Source organism: Hylaeus anthracinus, unplaced genomic scaffold (assembly GCF_026225885.1).
Source record: "Hylaeus anthracinus isolate JK02 unplaced genomic scaffold, UHH_iyHylAnth1.0_haploid 12001, whole genome shotgun sequence".
Taxonomy (NCBI): Eukaryota; Metazoa; Arthropoda; class Insecta; order Hymenoptera; family Colletidae; genus Hylaeus; species Hylaeus anthracinus.
Window position 1 is genome coordinate 16,483,096 of NW_026534348.1, and position 12,534 is coordinate 16,495,629.

The 12,534-nt window shown below is 43.5% G+C and overlaps 1 protein-coding gene across 1 annotated transcript in view; it reads left to right on the top strand.

Moving 5' to 3' along the window:
* The window catches only part of LOC128890560 (uncharacterized), an 81,090-nt gene that overhangs the window by 58,955 nt on the left and 9,601 nt on the right, over positions 1–12,534 (top strand). Inside the window, exons 2-4 of the mRNA XM_054149162.1 lie at positions 6,013–6,058; positions 6,140–6,307; positions 10,073–10,292. Of these exons, the coding sequence (XP_054005137.1) occupies positions 6,013–6,058; positions 6,140–6,307; positions 10,073–10,292 (434 nt within the window). The remainder of the gene's footprint in view (positions 1–6,012; positions 6,059–6,139; positions 6,308–10,072; positions 10,293–12,534) is intronic.

Genomic DNA, 12,534 nt, shown 5'->3' on the forward strand with positions numbered 1-12,534 from the left:
GGATTAGGTCAGAGACGAAGGAGTTATTTCCTTTGAGGTGTTTAGCGTAGTTTGTCAGTTATGTATTTCAAGTTGTTGCTTCTTTGGAAACTATATAGAGTACAGTAAGTTGTATAGTGTTCTGAACTTTAGAGAGAGGAGAAAAAAGACGAGGGTTAAGAAGAAAGAAATAAAATCCAGCTACGCGAAAATGTTGATTCCTCCTCGCGCATAAGAATGTTCAAGCCCGCATACGTGTTAATTAAATTGCTATCGGCCACCAGATCTCTGTTCGTTATTTTAACAACGAGCTCCAGCTAGTTGACCTCCACATTCCCATAGTATCGAATTCTCGTTGCTGCTCCAGCGACCAATTCTTGTGGAATTCTGGTCTGAACAGCTCGTCGGGGGTTGAACTCGGAGTGGGTTAATCGTGCAGCGAGAAGAAATTCTCACGAAACACCTGGTACTAAAACTATTATTTCTAATCAACACAAACTAATTCGTTCTCAAATGTATCGAAACATTGGAGTAATATATGCAAGATTGTGGTTGTGTTAAACATTTGTGTTATATTAAATTATTTTCACGGATCTCACATGTACCAACACAAGAAACTTCATATCTTTATTCAACTACACCAGACGAGTCTACGCACTTGCTAATTAAATTGTTATTGGTTACAACACTTCCACCCATTACTTCACCAATAAATCTCAACAAACTGGCTTCTGCATTTCTGTAGCATCGAATTCCTCCGCAAGTCTCGCTATTCTCGCCCGTGACGAAGCCGCTCGAGGGTTGAACTCTCATAAGGGGTTAATTGTGCCAGGTTAGCGTGTCGCATGGTTGAAATTCGAGCCTCCGACGCTGAACCCGTCTTCCTCGGTCCGGTTCTCACAGTTTCAGGCTCGACGAACAGGCTTATTAATTGTCAGCCATAGGCGTTCGCGCGGCGCGTAACATAAACCTTCGCTCAGAATTGCCAACAATCTTGAAAAGTAACGAGGGGAGGCTCCGTTTTCCATGCTCGAGCGAACTGGATTACGGCCACGGTATATCGCGCTTAACTTTAAAAGCCTGATTAAGACCCTGACGCGTATCCCGCCAACGGCCGTATTATCCCATCCCCGCGAGCTCATGCTTCTAATTATCGAATCCACTGCTAGACGCGGATACTTTTACCCGTGGGATTTTTAATTGTGCGTGAAAAAATAGAGAACCGTCTGGAATACGAGTAAACGCGCCGACGAAAAATGTCTGTCTGGTTAATAGGCCCGCCAAACGTGATCATGCGAATTTAATTTATTAATTGAGAAGAGAAATGAAGAAATGGAGAAATGAAGAAATGGAACTCTTGTGAAATTTTGTTAACCCTCTGCACACCGAATTATATTTCAATTTCGTTGCCAGCAGCTCCCAACGCTTTTAAGTGTTTCATTTAAAATTTACTTTAACTAAAAAATAAGGCAATTTAAATAAATAAAGGAAAGAAACAAATTCACTTAAATACCAGTCTCATTCTCACTTTTGTTGTATTTTGTAAGCTTCAAGTGTATGTCTCTTGAAACAATTTCATTCCGTAATGATTTGGACCTGAAAGAATGTCGAGTGGGACTCGGCATAGAAGTGCAAAGGGTTAATATTGATTTAACCCCACTCTTTTGTGGCATTGAAGACAGCAAAGAGAAAATTTTTGCGTATATATTTTATTTATTACGTGGCAATCTGAACGGTTTATCTTAGAATTTTGTTGAGGGACGAGTTTCCAATGGAAGGAATCGTCCTGGGGCGTCTCGGCGATAATCAAGTTTGATCAAACGAACGACGACGCCCTGGTCAATGCAATTATTGCTCCGTGGAGAATGGAGTCGCGGATCCGTGGCTTCTTGCGGCTTTTCCGCTTTGCCCTGCAGCAATTGAAAGCGCTCCGTGGCACCCGCTATCCGACGCTGGCTAACGGAATCGAACCTCGATCCTCGAACCACCTTCGAGGCACTTTCCTCCTCGCTGCCCACTCGAACTCATTTTCTTCCATAATTACGCCATTTCCGAGGGACACGGTGTGCGTCGAGGCGCATGGGAAACGAACATGAGGCTTTCCAGTTTTTCCAGTTTAATGGAGAGGAGCAGGAGACATACCCAACACGTTGAGTGGTATTTGGAACGTCTCGTGAGGGTATTTGTTGATCGCGTGTCTTCATTTCCGTATCTATGTAGTTTATGAAGACTGACAAGGACAAGGCCTTTGTGTCATTGATTTGCGTATTGGTAGTTTTCGTCATACTATTTGTAAAAATACAGAATTACAGAGGTAGAAACTAAATACATTTTTGGATATTTATGATTAAAAGTTCGTTAGTATATTATAACATCGTGCATGTGCAAGGACAACGCCAGTGTGTCATCGATTTGCGTACTGGTAATTGCTGTCGTTCTATTTGTAGAAATACAGTATTACAGGGGGTAGAAACTCGATACATTTTTGGATATTCACCATTAAAATTTCATTAGTATAATACAACATGATTTTGTAACTGTAATCGCTAATTGTAAGCGTAACACACAGAAATCATGTAAGAAATCCCAACATCGCATTCCATTTATATGTAATTAATTCCCAAGGAAGACTCAACGAGCTTCAACAGCTCAAGACTTGGAGCAACTCTCGAAGAAGACGTTACTTTCTAGCTACTTCCAACAAAACCCTAATCGTTCATCATCACAGACGATGTAAAAAACCTTCCCCACCTCGTTAAGACTATTTCGTACGGTTTTCCGTGTCGCCCCTCGCACGAACCGCCCTGTCTTGCTAGGCGTAATTATTATTTGCTCGTAGACAGATACAGGTAAATGGAGCGGAAGGTGTTAGCCGTGGGACGCGCTCGAGGATCGTTTCACGGAAGACCAGGACGATCGTTAATCACCTCGGGTCGTGCAAGGTACACGCAAAAACGAGTTCGTCCTTTCGGGCGTCGCGTGGGCGAACGCTCGTACTCGTTTCGCGCGATAATTCAGTTCCTCGACGGTGAATCGTGGCGTTATTCGACATCCATCATCGATAGACGCCAAGGCGCATAACTGGGTGCAACTGACAACAAGCGCCAACAGATGCGCGAAGAGGCGCCATTATGCGGTAACATTAATTACAGGTTGGATTTCTACGAGACTCCACGTCGTGGAAGCCGAGATTAATAACGTCGAGTGATAATTAGATGAACAGTTGCGATCCCCAGTGACCTTGGAATGTGTTGAATACTGTGTCGATCCGATTAGACGGAATGGGTACTGCGACTATAGTCTATGGGGGACTTTTGTGATCGACGGAACGGTTCGTTTTGTTTAGTTTATCGGCGAGATTAGTCACTACCTTTATTGATATTGAATGGAAGCTGTCAAGGGTAATTAATCATCCGGAGTGGAGCATTCTAGATGGGTATAGGTGCTTCAGAAGATCGAGTTGAAACTCTTCAGGAGTCGTAGAGCAATTTTTAGATAGTTTTGCTACAAGCTGGTCGACCCTTGCTCAGATATATCTTGAAATTCAGCGAAAAGTCGACTGTACAATAATATAAAAATAAATTGATCTCTCCTCGTGAGTCGCACTGTACACATCCCGAGTCCATCACAGGAAGTAAGAAGCTAAGTTTGATTTCTCACTCCGGGAAATCACCGTTCATAAACTGTTGAAAGTTCCCTTTCATATTCTAAGCGTTCAATCGAACTCTCTCATTCAGGGTACGATGCATGTTTCCGCAAAACATTCCAGTGCGCGTTTAACAGATGAGAAGGAGAGTCCGTGGCTGCTATTAGGAAGAGTTAATGCGCACGCGCGTTTGTCTGAATAACAGAAATTACGCGAGCCCCGAGGGTTGCATTACTGACACCTATCATAGTGATTACAGCGAAACGTGTGCTTATTGAGAGGCGCGCGAGGCGGTGTCAAACGGAAGAAGGGAGAAACGATGTTCTGGAACAATCTATGCCGACCAATTATCGACTTTATCGTGAACTAAACGGTGGATCATTTAACCCAACCTGTTCGTCATTCTTCGAATCATTAGTCAGTGTTTTATATTTAATGTGTACTGACTCGTAGAAAATCTTACAATCCGATATATTCAAGCTTCAAGCTGATAAAATTTGTATACACACTTCATTTGGATGAAGTAAATGTATAGTATGGCAGTATTTATTTATAAACAAGCTTCTACTTTGGTAACTTCTAAAATATAGTAAAACATTAAGTGAAGCTTGTTATCTCAAACAAATACATATTCACAAGTTCACTATGGACACTTTGAACACCTAACAAACATAGTCCATTTGGACCCAGTAAATGTATAGTATGACAGTATTTATTTATAAACAAGCTTCTACTTTGGTAACTTCTAAAATATAGTAAAACATCAAGCATAGCTCGTTATCTCAGACAAATAAATATTCATAAGTCCACAATGGACACTTTGGACACTTAACAAACCGAATACCTCAAAGATTAGAGAGTTGCAAACTGAACGCACGTCCTCAGGATCAGCGTCGATAGTTCAATTCCTATTTTCAAAAATCCCCGGTCCACTTCCAAAATGAATCAAAGCTCAGACCACCTCTCGCAAAGGGTTAGAGCCGTCGAGGTCGATGTTAAAGAAGGAAACCCGTCGCAGCGTAGAAAGGAAGTCGCTGAAGTGCAACGGATGGAACACGAGTAAAAGGCGAGGCCAGAGAGGGCATCAGCGAAGAAAAGTACGGGGATCGTCGTGGAGAAACGGGAGGAACGAATTCATCGCTCTATGAGAACCGAACTGACACGGGTCGCAACGCGTTAGACCCAGCCTCTACGGCGTTCATCTCTCTGCACATCTCGTTCGCATCTTCGCGGTCTTCCCGCGGCGCGTCTCGCTGAGACATGACTCATCCCGCCTCTTCAGTGTTTTCCCATGATCCGAGGGCTTCGTGGACCTATGGTCCGTTCGGTGAAAGAATAACCTTGGTTGGGGGAAGAGGTTCCAGGAAGCCTGGCCACTTTCATCCAATTGCAAACTGGCAGTCAATAGGCACTAAGTGACTGACAGTTTTGAAACTGTTAACAGATTGACCGGCATGCTGGTTAAGGGTGACTGACGTTTGTTTTAACACTAAACCTACATTCATTTGTAACTACTTTTATCGTGATGCGACAAATGACTGGTCTTAAACACTCTATTTTCAATTAAATACAAAAATATTTTACGTGCTACTAAATTGAATAAAACACGAAACAATTGTATATAATTCGTACATAGCATATAAGAACTGTAAATAGAATTTGAAAACGGTCATTTTGCTATTATGTTTCTTGGAGATATTTTGAATGAATGAAATGCAAGTACATCGACGGGCTACTTGATATTTATGGTCTGCAAACTTTATAAATAAAGAAAAAAAATTAATTTCCTCTTCGAAGGATAGAGTAAAATCATGCAATAGAGGAAAACTAGTCACCACGAGCTTTTCAGCGCACGGAGAACACGTGAACTAGTGGCGCCACTAGTGCGCTGAAATCATCGTGCCTTTGCCATACTGGACCTCTTAGGCCCTCCAAAGGCTCCTCCGACGGTTTCATATTCTGTCCGCGGTCTGTCTGACTCATTTACAAGGATTCCCTCGATCTCCAGCCGCGATTAGGCCAAGTCACGCGTGGCAATGATCTGATTATGGTCTCCGCGATTCTATCGGTTGTCCTTCGCTGTCCGTCTCGTTGTGAAACGACGCTGTTTGGGAAACGTGCACGTACGCGAGGAATGGGCCTACGTGCATGCAAAACTCGTGGAAAGTTCGAGGTCTTTGTCCTTGAGGCGATGGCCGCTTTTTTTGGGGAACGAGTTGGACTCCGTTGACTAAAGCGCAGAAATGTGATCGTTAAACTTTGGCAAAGAAAATTGTATGCGATGTGGCGCCATTTTTTTTATGAACAGAGTGATTAACTGATTGCTTCGAACAATCATCAAAAATCTGAACGTTATCTAACAAGAATGGACCATTTTTCTGTTGCAGATACGCGATCGTGTGGCTGATGTCTATCACGTCGCTGCAATGCCAGGTAAAGATCGTCTGTACTAGTATTTGTTTCTTAAATATTGTTCTTTGATTGTCGAATGTAATAAAAATGTGACTCTTAAAGGGGACCACTCACGAGAACACGGAGGGCGAGGGAAACGCAGAGGACCCTGTCGTGGACGAGACTACCGAGGATTACTGGACCGGAAGCGGATCTGGTCCCGAAGAGGATGACCCGCTACGCAACGAAACCAGAGAAGGGTTGACGCACGAAGCCAGTGATCACGACGCCGTGAGTATCATTACATAGTCAAACACGATTTCACGACACGTCGATTCGTGAGACACGCGTGCACGCGTAACCCGAAGCCGTACGAAGCTTTGGCTGCGAGTTTGTTTAGGGTTTAACGACCTGCCTCAACCAGGGATGGCCAGAAGAGGGAAAGAGGATTTGCGTTACTGATTTTACCTCTAAAAACAACCATGACTAATTTTAATTCATGATTTCCAATGCTTTGCTATGAAGTATTTAATTCTATGCTTCAAATTTCAATTGCGTTTTCGAAGAGTATTGCCCATCTTTGGTCTCGAGTATCGCGATTCTGGGAACACCCGTTACACAGAGAGTCGCGTATAGTGTTAGAAGTGGTGTCAGCCATCCTTCGACAAAGTTGAAAGATTCCCCTGGCGGCGTTAAAAATAAATAAAGACTTCCTGAGAGAGCTTAACGTATTCCTCCGTATCATCGATTACTCGCGTGACGGAGAAAAGTGAAAGACCAAAGGAATCGATCGATCGTTTCAGATGCGTTCGAATAATGGTTAATTGTGGAACGGATATTCGCCAAGGAATACTTACTTACCAATTTGGTTGCATGCAGCAAAAAAAAAAAGATGTAGAAGATACGTCTAACTTCGTCACGCTTTAGGAGTAAATTGTTCTGCTTGAAAGAAAAAGGAACCTGGATTAATATTACTTCTTCACAATTTAATTTCGAGTACCTACTTATTCTCACTTGCAGTGGTTACTTCCACGCTACAATATTTAAAATAATTAAAATATTCAATGTACGTGTGCGTACATTGTATCTATCATCCTATCCTTACAGAAATAGAAAAGAACTCCTCAAGAATCAAAAGTGGATAAAATAGTAAGAAATTATTTAGGAATTGATTGTGCTATGATTTTGTCGCGGAGTGTACGCGTTAGGTACCATAAATCGAATCGAAAATAATCAAGCCATGGTGAGCAAACAGCTGTAGGTCAGGGACAAACCTAACAGACTGTCCAGGAGACGATAGGTGCATTCACCCAGCCAGTCTCACCGATCGCTGTCGGACTAATGACTTTCGACACCCTAACCGCGCGACCGTTAATCATCGCATGAGCGCGCGTGTCACGGCGGGAGCAGAGAGACCAAAGGCAACGGACTACGGAAGTGAATTATGTTCTTAAAAGGAGTATTACATTCGCGAACGTCGAGTCGCGTTTACGGTGACGTGTGAGACTGGTTTAGAATCCTATTGGATAGCAACGAATATTGGAAATGAGCGATAGAAATTTAGATAAAAGAGCTACAGAATATTTACTTAAAAGAAACTTAGGACGCTCTATTTTCAATGTTCTTCAAAGTTACACATAAATCATTTCTTTAAACAGAGTCTTGTTTAAGAAACTCGAGTTCGAAAACTTTATAATAAATCATATTTATAGCCATGGTTATCACCGATGGCTGCGCTTTCCGCAAAGATTACCACGGGTAAGATCCTCTTTTGTCCACCAAGTATCATTCGAGCATGATCTCAATTGGCCTTAAATGCCTAAAACGAGAGGAGGAACGATCTGGTTTCGAGGAAGCGGGTCATTCGTCGAGCCGAATCCTCTTCCGCGACGCGGCATTCCATGTTGGAAGCGTTCCTCAAAACGATGCCTCTAAAGACCACGGAGACCATTCGAGTGGCTCCCTATAAACCCGAGAGACAGAAGATACTGTTCAGGAACGATCCTCTAACTACTCCAGTGGCCCATAAACGGCTCGAAGCTGGCTTTCCGTCTTTCTTCGGGCGCTCGAGTTCCAGAGATTCCTCAAACGTGAGCTCCGTGAAAAGCAATAATTTCCCATCGCTCTAGAACAAATAGAACGCGATAAGACTGCTCCGTCGCGATACTTCGTGGTGATTAAGAAACGTTATTTCCCCTCCTCTGTCATCGAATTTCGTGTATTTGATTTAAAACGATAGAATTCATTCAATTTTTTGTCAGGAGGGTTTGGTCAGATGGTTGTAGGGTGCGCTTGAGGTTTAATGTATGCTCGCAAATGCTTATTTGTGTAGATATACTTGACATCAGAAAAGTAGGATGAAATACAAGATTAAATGTAATTAATCTTGTCACTTTTACCATTAGTAGTTTTAAATCTGCACTTTGGATTTAATTTCGCAAGTCCCTCGTTAATAGTTACGTTTCCATTATTTTTCCCTGATGAGTCTACGTCTTAATTATCGAGACCTCGAGAACAAAGGATTCATTAGCCTCGGGATTCATTTTACATAAATTTATCGCACGAAGAGTATCGACACAGTGATAGCCCCATGGCAAGAACCACCGTGGAAACGAAGAAGAATCCCAGGAGCGTGGAACGTGAGCGCGAGGAGAGCAGAGGCGACACAAGAAGATGGCAGAAGAAGAGCGTGTAACAACACGATTGTTTCTACGGGTGCCGGCATGTGGAGGCTGTTCGCGACTTTTTAGCGCTTGTCGGCGTTTACCACCGACCACGCGCCTCCTTCCACCTGGTACACCTGACCAGGCTACCTGTCGACGCACAAGTGGGAGAATGTCGCAAGAAGACCGAGGAAATTCTCCGCTGTTCGCTTTCTTATCGATGCCGGCGACTGGTTCACGCTAATTGTCGATGCTCGACTGGAGTTGCTAATTCTTCTTAACACGTCCCCTTGCTAACGATTGGAAAATGGCATACCGCACGTTATGCCACATTTGCAGGAATTTTATTCAATGGTTGTTTGCACCGATAGTGCATTCAATGCTTCATTTAATTCATATTTATTTAATATTATTTAATATTAATCATTGGCCTTCGCTACGTACAGGTATATTAATCCTCTATTGAATGGATTCTTAGTCATTTATATAAATATGGAAAAAAATATTTTGATAACACAACTGGGAAAACTAGACCTACCTAAAACATTAATTTAATAATATTCCATGAATTAATTACATCCTTCTATACAATTCGATTTGTCCAATAATATTCTTCAAATTAAATTCGTCCCATGAATTCGTTCATTATACGATACTCTATCATTTTCTGCATCAAATAATATTACACGAACGAATTGTACGTTATCATGTGTAAACACGCGGTAGTGAACATGGTAAGCAAAACTGCAGTTATGCGAACTAGTACTTAGCGACAGACATGCCATACATTTCTCGAGAACGGCATGTGTTCAGTGGACAGCACGCAGGGAAATGGACTGCCTATGGTCAGACGCGTTTAGTGATCAATACGACGACACCTGTGACCCGGCGAGATCAGTCATGGAAGGAATTGCGAGACGTACTGGGTCAGACATTGTAGCCAACTGCGCAAAAATTGCTCGACGATGTCCACATTCTACTTACTCACGCTACCTCATTCCTCCTAATCTCTTCGATAGCCCTGGCACACATGCGTACGTTTGGTCTTTCGATTATTGTCAATTTCCTAACGGGGAAGTAACCACTTCTGAAGTAATATTCAGGACTACAGTTGTCGATACTACATGTGTTGACATCAGTGTGCATTTTTTCGACGAACAAATATTTATCTAGATAAAAATTTTTACCCATCACTGTCTGGGACACTGTTCAGTAGAGTACGCGCAGTGAAAACGGACCGTCCATGGTCAGACACATATTACGAGTCGTACCACAGAGACTGTAACCCTCGATTACTTTTCGCGAGTCAATTAATGAGTATTTCTAAGAAGAATTATAACTATTCGTAGAATCTTAACTCACTTTATTAGCTGATCTCCTCTTTTATGCGAAGGTGGTGTACGTTGGCGAGGGCGCAGCGTACGTCCCGGTCCCATCGTTGAAGGGACGACCTCTGAGTCCAAATCTCCAAGCCCTACAAACACTGCAGGGCTTGCAGGGTATCCCTGGAGGTGGGGGGACAGGAGTGATCGGCGACGACGACTGGAAGAGGCATCCGGAGACTTGGGACCGCGAACACAGGAGATACAGACCCAACACGACACGAGTTCAACGTGAGTAAAAGGATTATAAATAAATTCATGATTGAATCATGTATACTATATACAGTCAACCCCATAAATATTCGTAACTTCTATGTCTATTAAAGAAATCTATTTAAATTAAATAAATGTTTCATTATAAATATGTACATGAACAATCTTTACACTTGTATGTATTTATAATGAAATATTCATTTGAAAATATCAAACTTATGGGACTGACTGTAGGTGTGTTAAAGAACTGGCACTATTGACACGGTCTGAACAAATATTTAAAGTTAATTCCAACTTTGATCTATTAAATTAATTAACGATTATTGGATCGTTAATTATTCACACTACTAATTCGTCTCTCAAATTTCTTCTCATCTTTTTCAAACAAATGATCCCTTAAAAATCTCACTATCAAACATGAAGTCCCCCCCAAAAATGAAGCTCACGATAGTTTCCAGTCCTTCGATCGTCCATTTCATTGAGACAAAAGGACCCCTAAGCTCGATCCTGCGGATCGGAGACTGCATTCCGACACGACAGCAGCTGCTTTCACCCTCGTAGACCGTTATCGCAACACACCCGTCATTATTGCTGTTTCTGTGGCTCGCGGGAGATCGAACGTCGCTGCTGCCTCGAGCCAGGAAACGATCGAGGCCCGGCGATCGATCAATCGAGAGGAATCGGGCCCCAGCGTCGCCGGGACCGCGTCGTCCCCGACACTCTGGGATCCAGAACGCGATGGCGAATGGCTACCGTTAGAGTGGACGCAATTAAAACGGTGTCGGGAAGTCGTACAACACTCGAGAGTGCGCCTTCGACGTCGTTGTCCTTCTCTCAAGGCGTCGACGCCTCTCGTTCGATCGCTATTATCCGGCTCCTGGATCGCCGTGATCAAAGTCACCTCTGGTTCCTCCTCACCCTCCCCTCGAGAACCAGTGACCCACGATGGCTGCAATTTTACAGATTGCTCGTCCTATACCGATCGCGTTCAGGAATCTTGTCTCGGGGAGCGCTTGGAATTCTTTCGCAAATCCTTCATCGGGCGTGCTTTATTGCTTCCCGAAGACGGAAGGTGAAGTAAGTGGTTGCAGGAGTGCGTTGGACAAGGAGTCGAGTAGTTCGTATTCCGCATCGATGAGAGAATAATTGTGCTTTCTTAAAATAGAAGACTCCAACCCGAAAGAATTCTGTTCAAGACACGAAACATCTTTGGAAATCCTCGTCAAAAGTGACAATAAATGACCCTCAGAGTGTACGATATATTCTCTGCACTTTTTAGATATCCTTTCTATTCCTGATCAATCCTTTAAAAGAATCGATTCGTCGCGCTTGAACCATCGTCAACGAAAACCGCGTCATGGATCATCGTCACCCTCGCGGAGGAGCTTCCCCGAAAAGCATCTGTCCACGTCCATGCTTACGGATGATGAATCCTCCTCGTTCATCGCGACCACGCGGCAGGCTCGATGAAGTCATAAAACCTTTCGCCGCGGGAAACGTAAGGCCACCCGCGGTATCGTCAATTACGCCAAAGAAGGCCCATTAGGTTTAACGTATCCCTCTCTGCTCGATTCAACGACCCAGGGCCCTCCCTCTTCGTCCCCATCCCCGTCGCCGTCGCTACATTTTTCTTTTCCGACAACCTCCACGAGACGCTCGCGTTCCTCGGGGTCAAAGAGTCGCGGAGGCAGCGAACGCGACTGCATTCCGCTTAAAAGTCAAGAACAAGAGCGATTAGCGACACAATTCCTCGACCATTGGGCTGTCATCCACGTGTAACGATCCACTTCGCGGCAGAAAAAGATGATCGAGACAGATACGCGGCTGGTATTTCCATAATTGGTTCTCGGCAACTCGGTTTTTATTTCTCTGGCCCATTTCGCGCGCGCCGCAATCTCGCCACTGGCTGAGAGAGTAATGAGATTTAAATGGAAGGCTCTCGAGACTGCTCCAGCTCGTTTGGATTCCTCGTACGGTGTCGTGTACTTTTCTTTTCGTGGATGCAATATTTCGTGCGGTTTGTTTGTCGAATAGTTTCTTCGTTCAAATGTTGCGGTCGTTCAAGAGGTGTAATTTTCTACGCGTTGAATACCGTTCGATGCTTCTATCTTGATACCCGTAACGCAAAAACCACCTTTGGGGTAAATATTTAGGTTGATTCGTATCGAATATCCTTTTTCCTGTGCTCGGATTGACCGATGCCAACCGTTTTAGCTGGCCCTCTTGCTTGATAATCATAGTAGAACTCGATTTGTTCCAA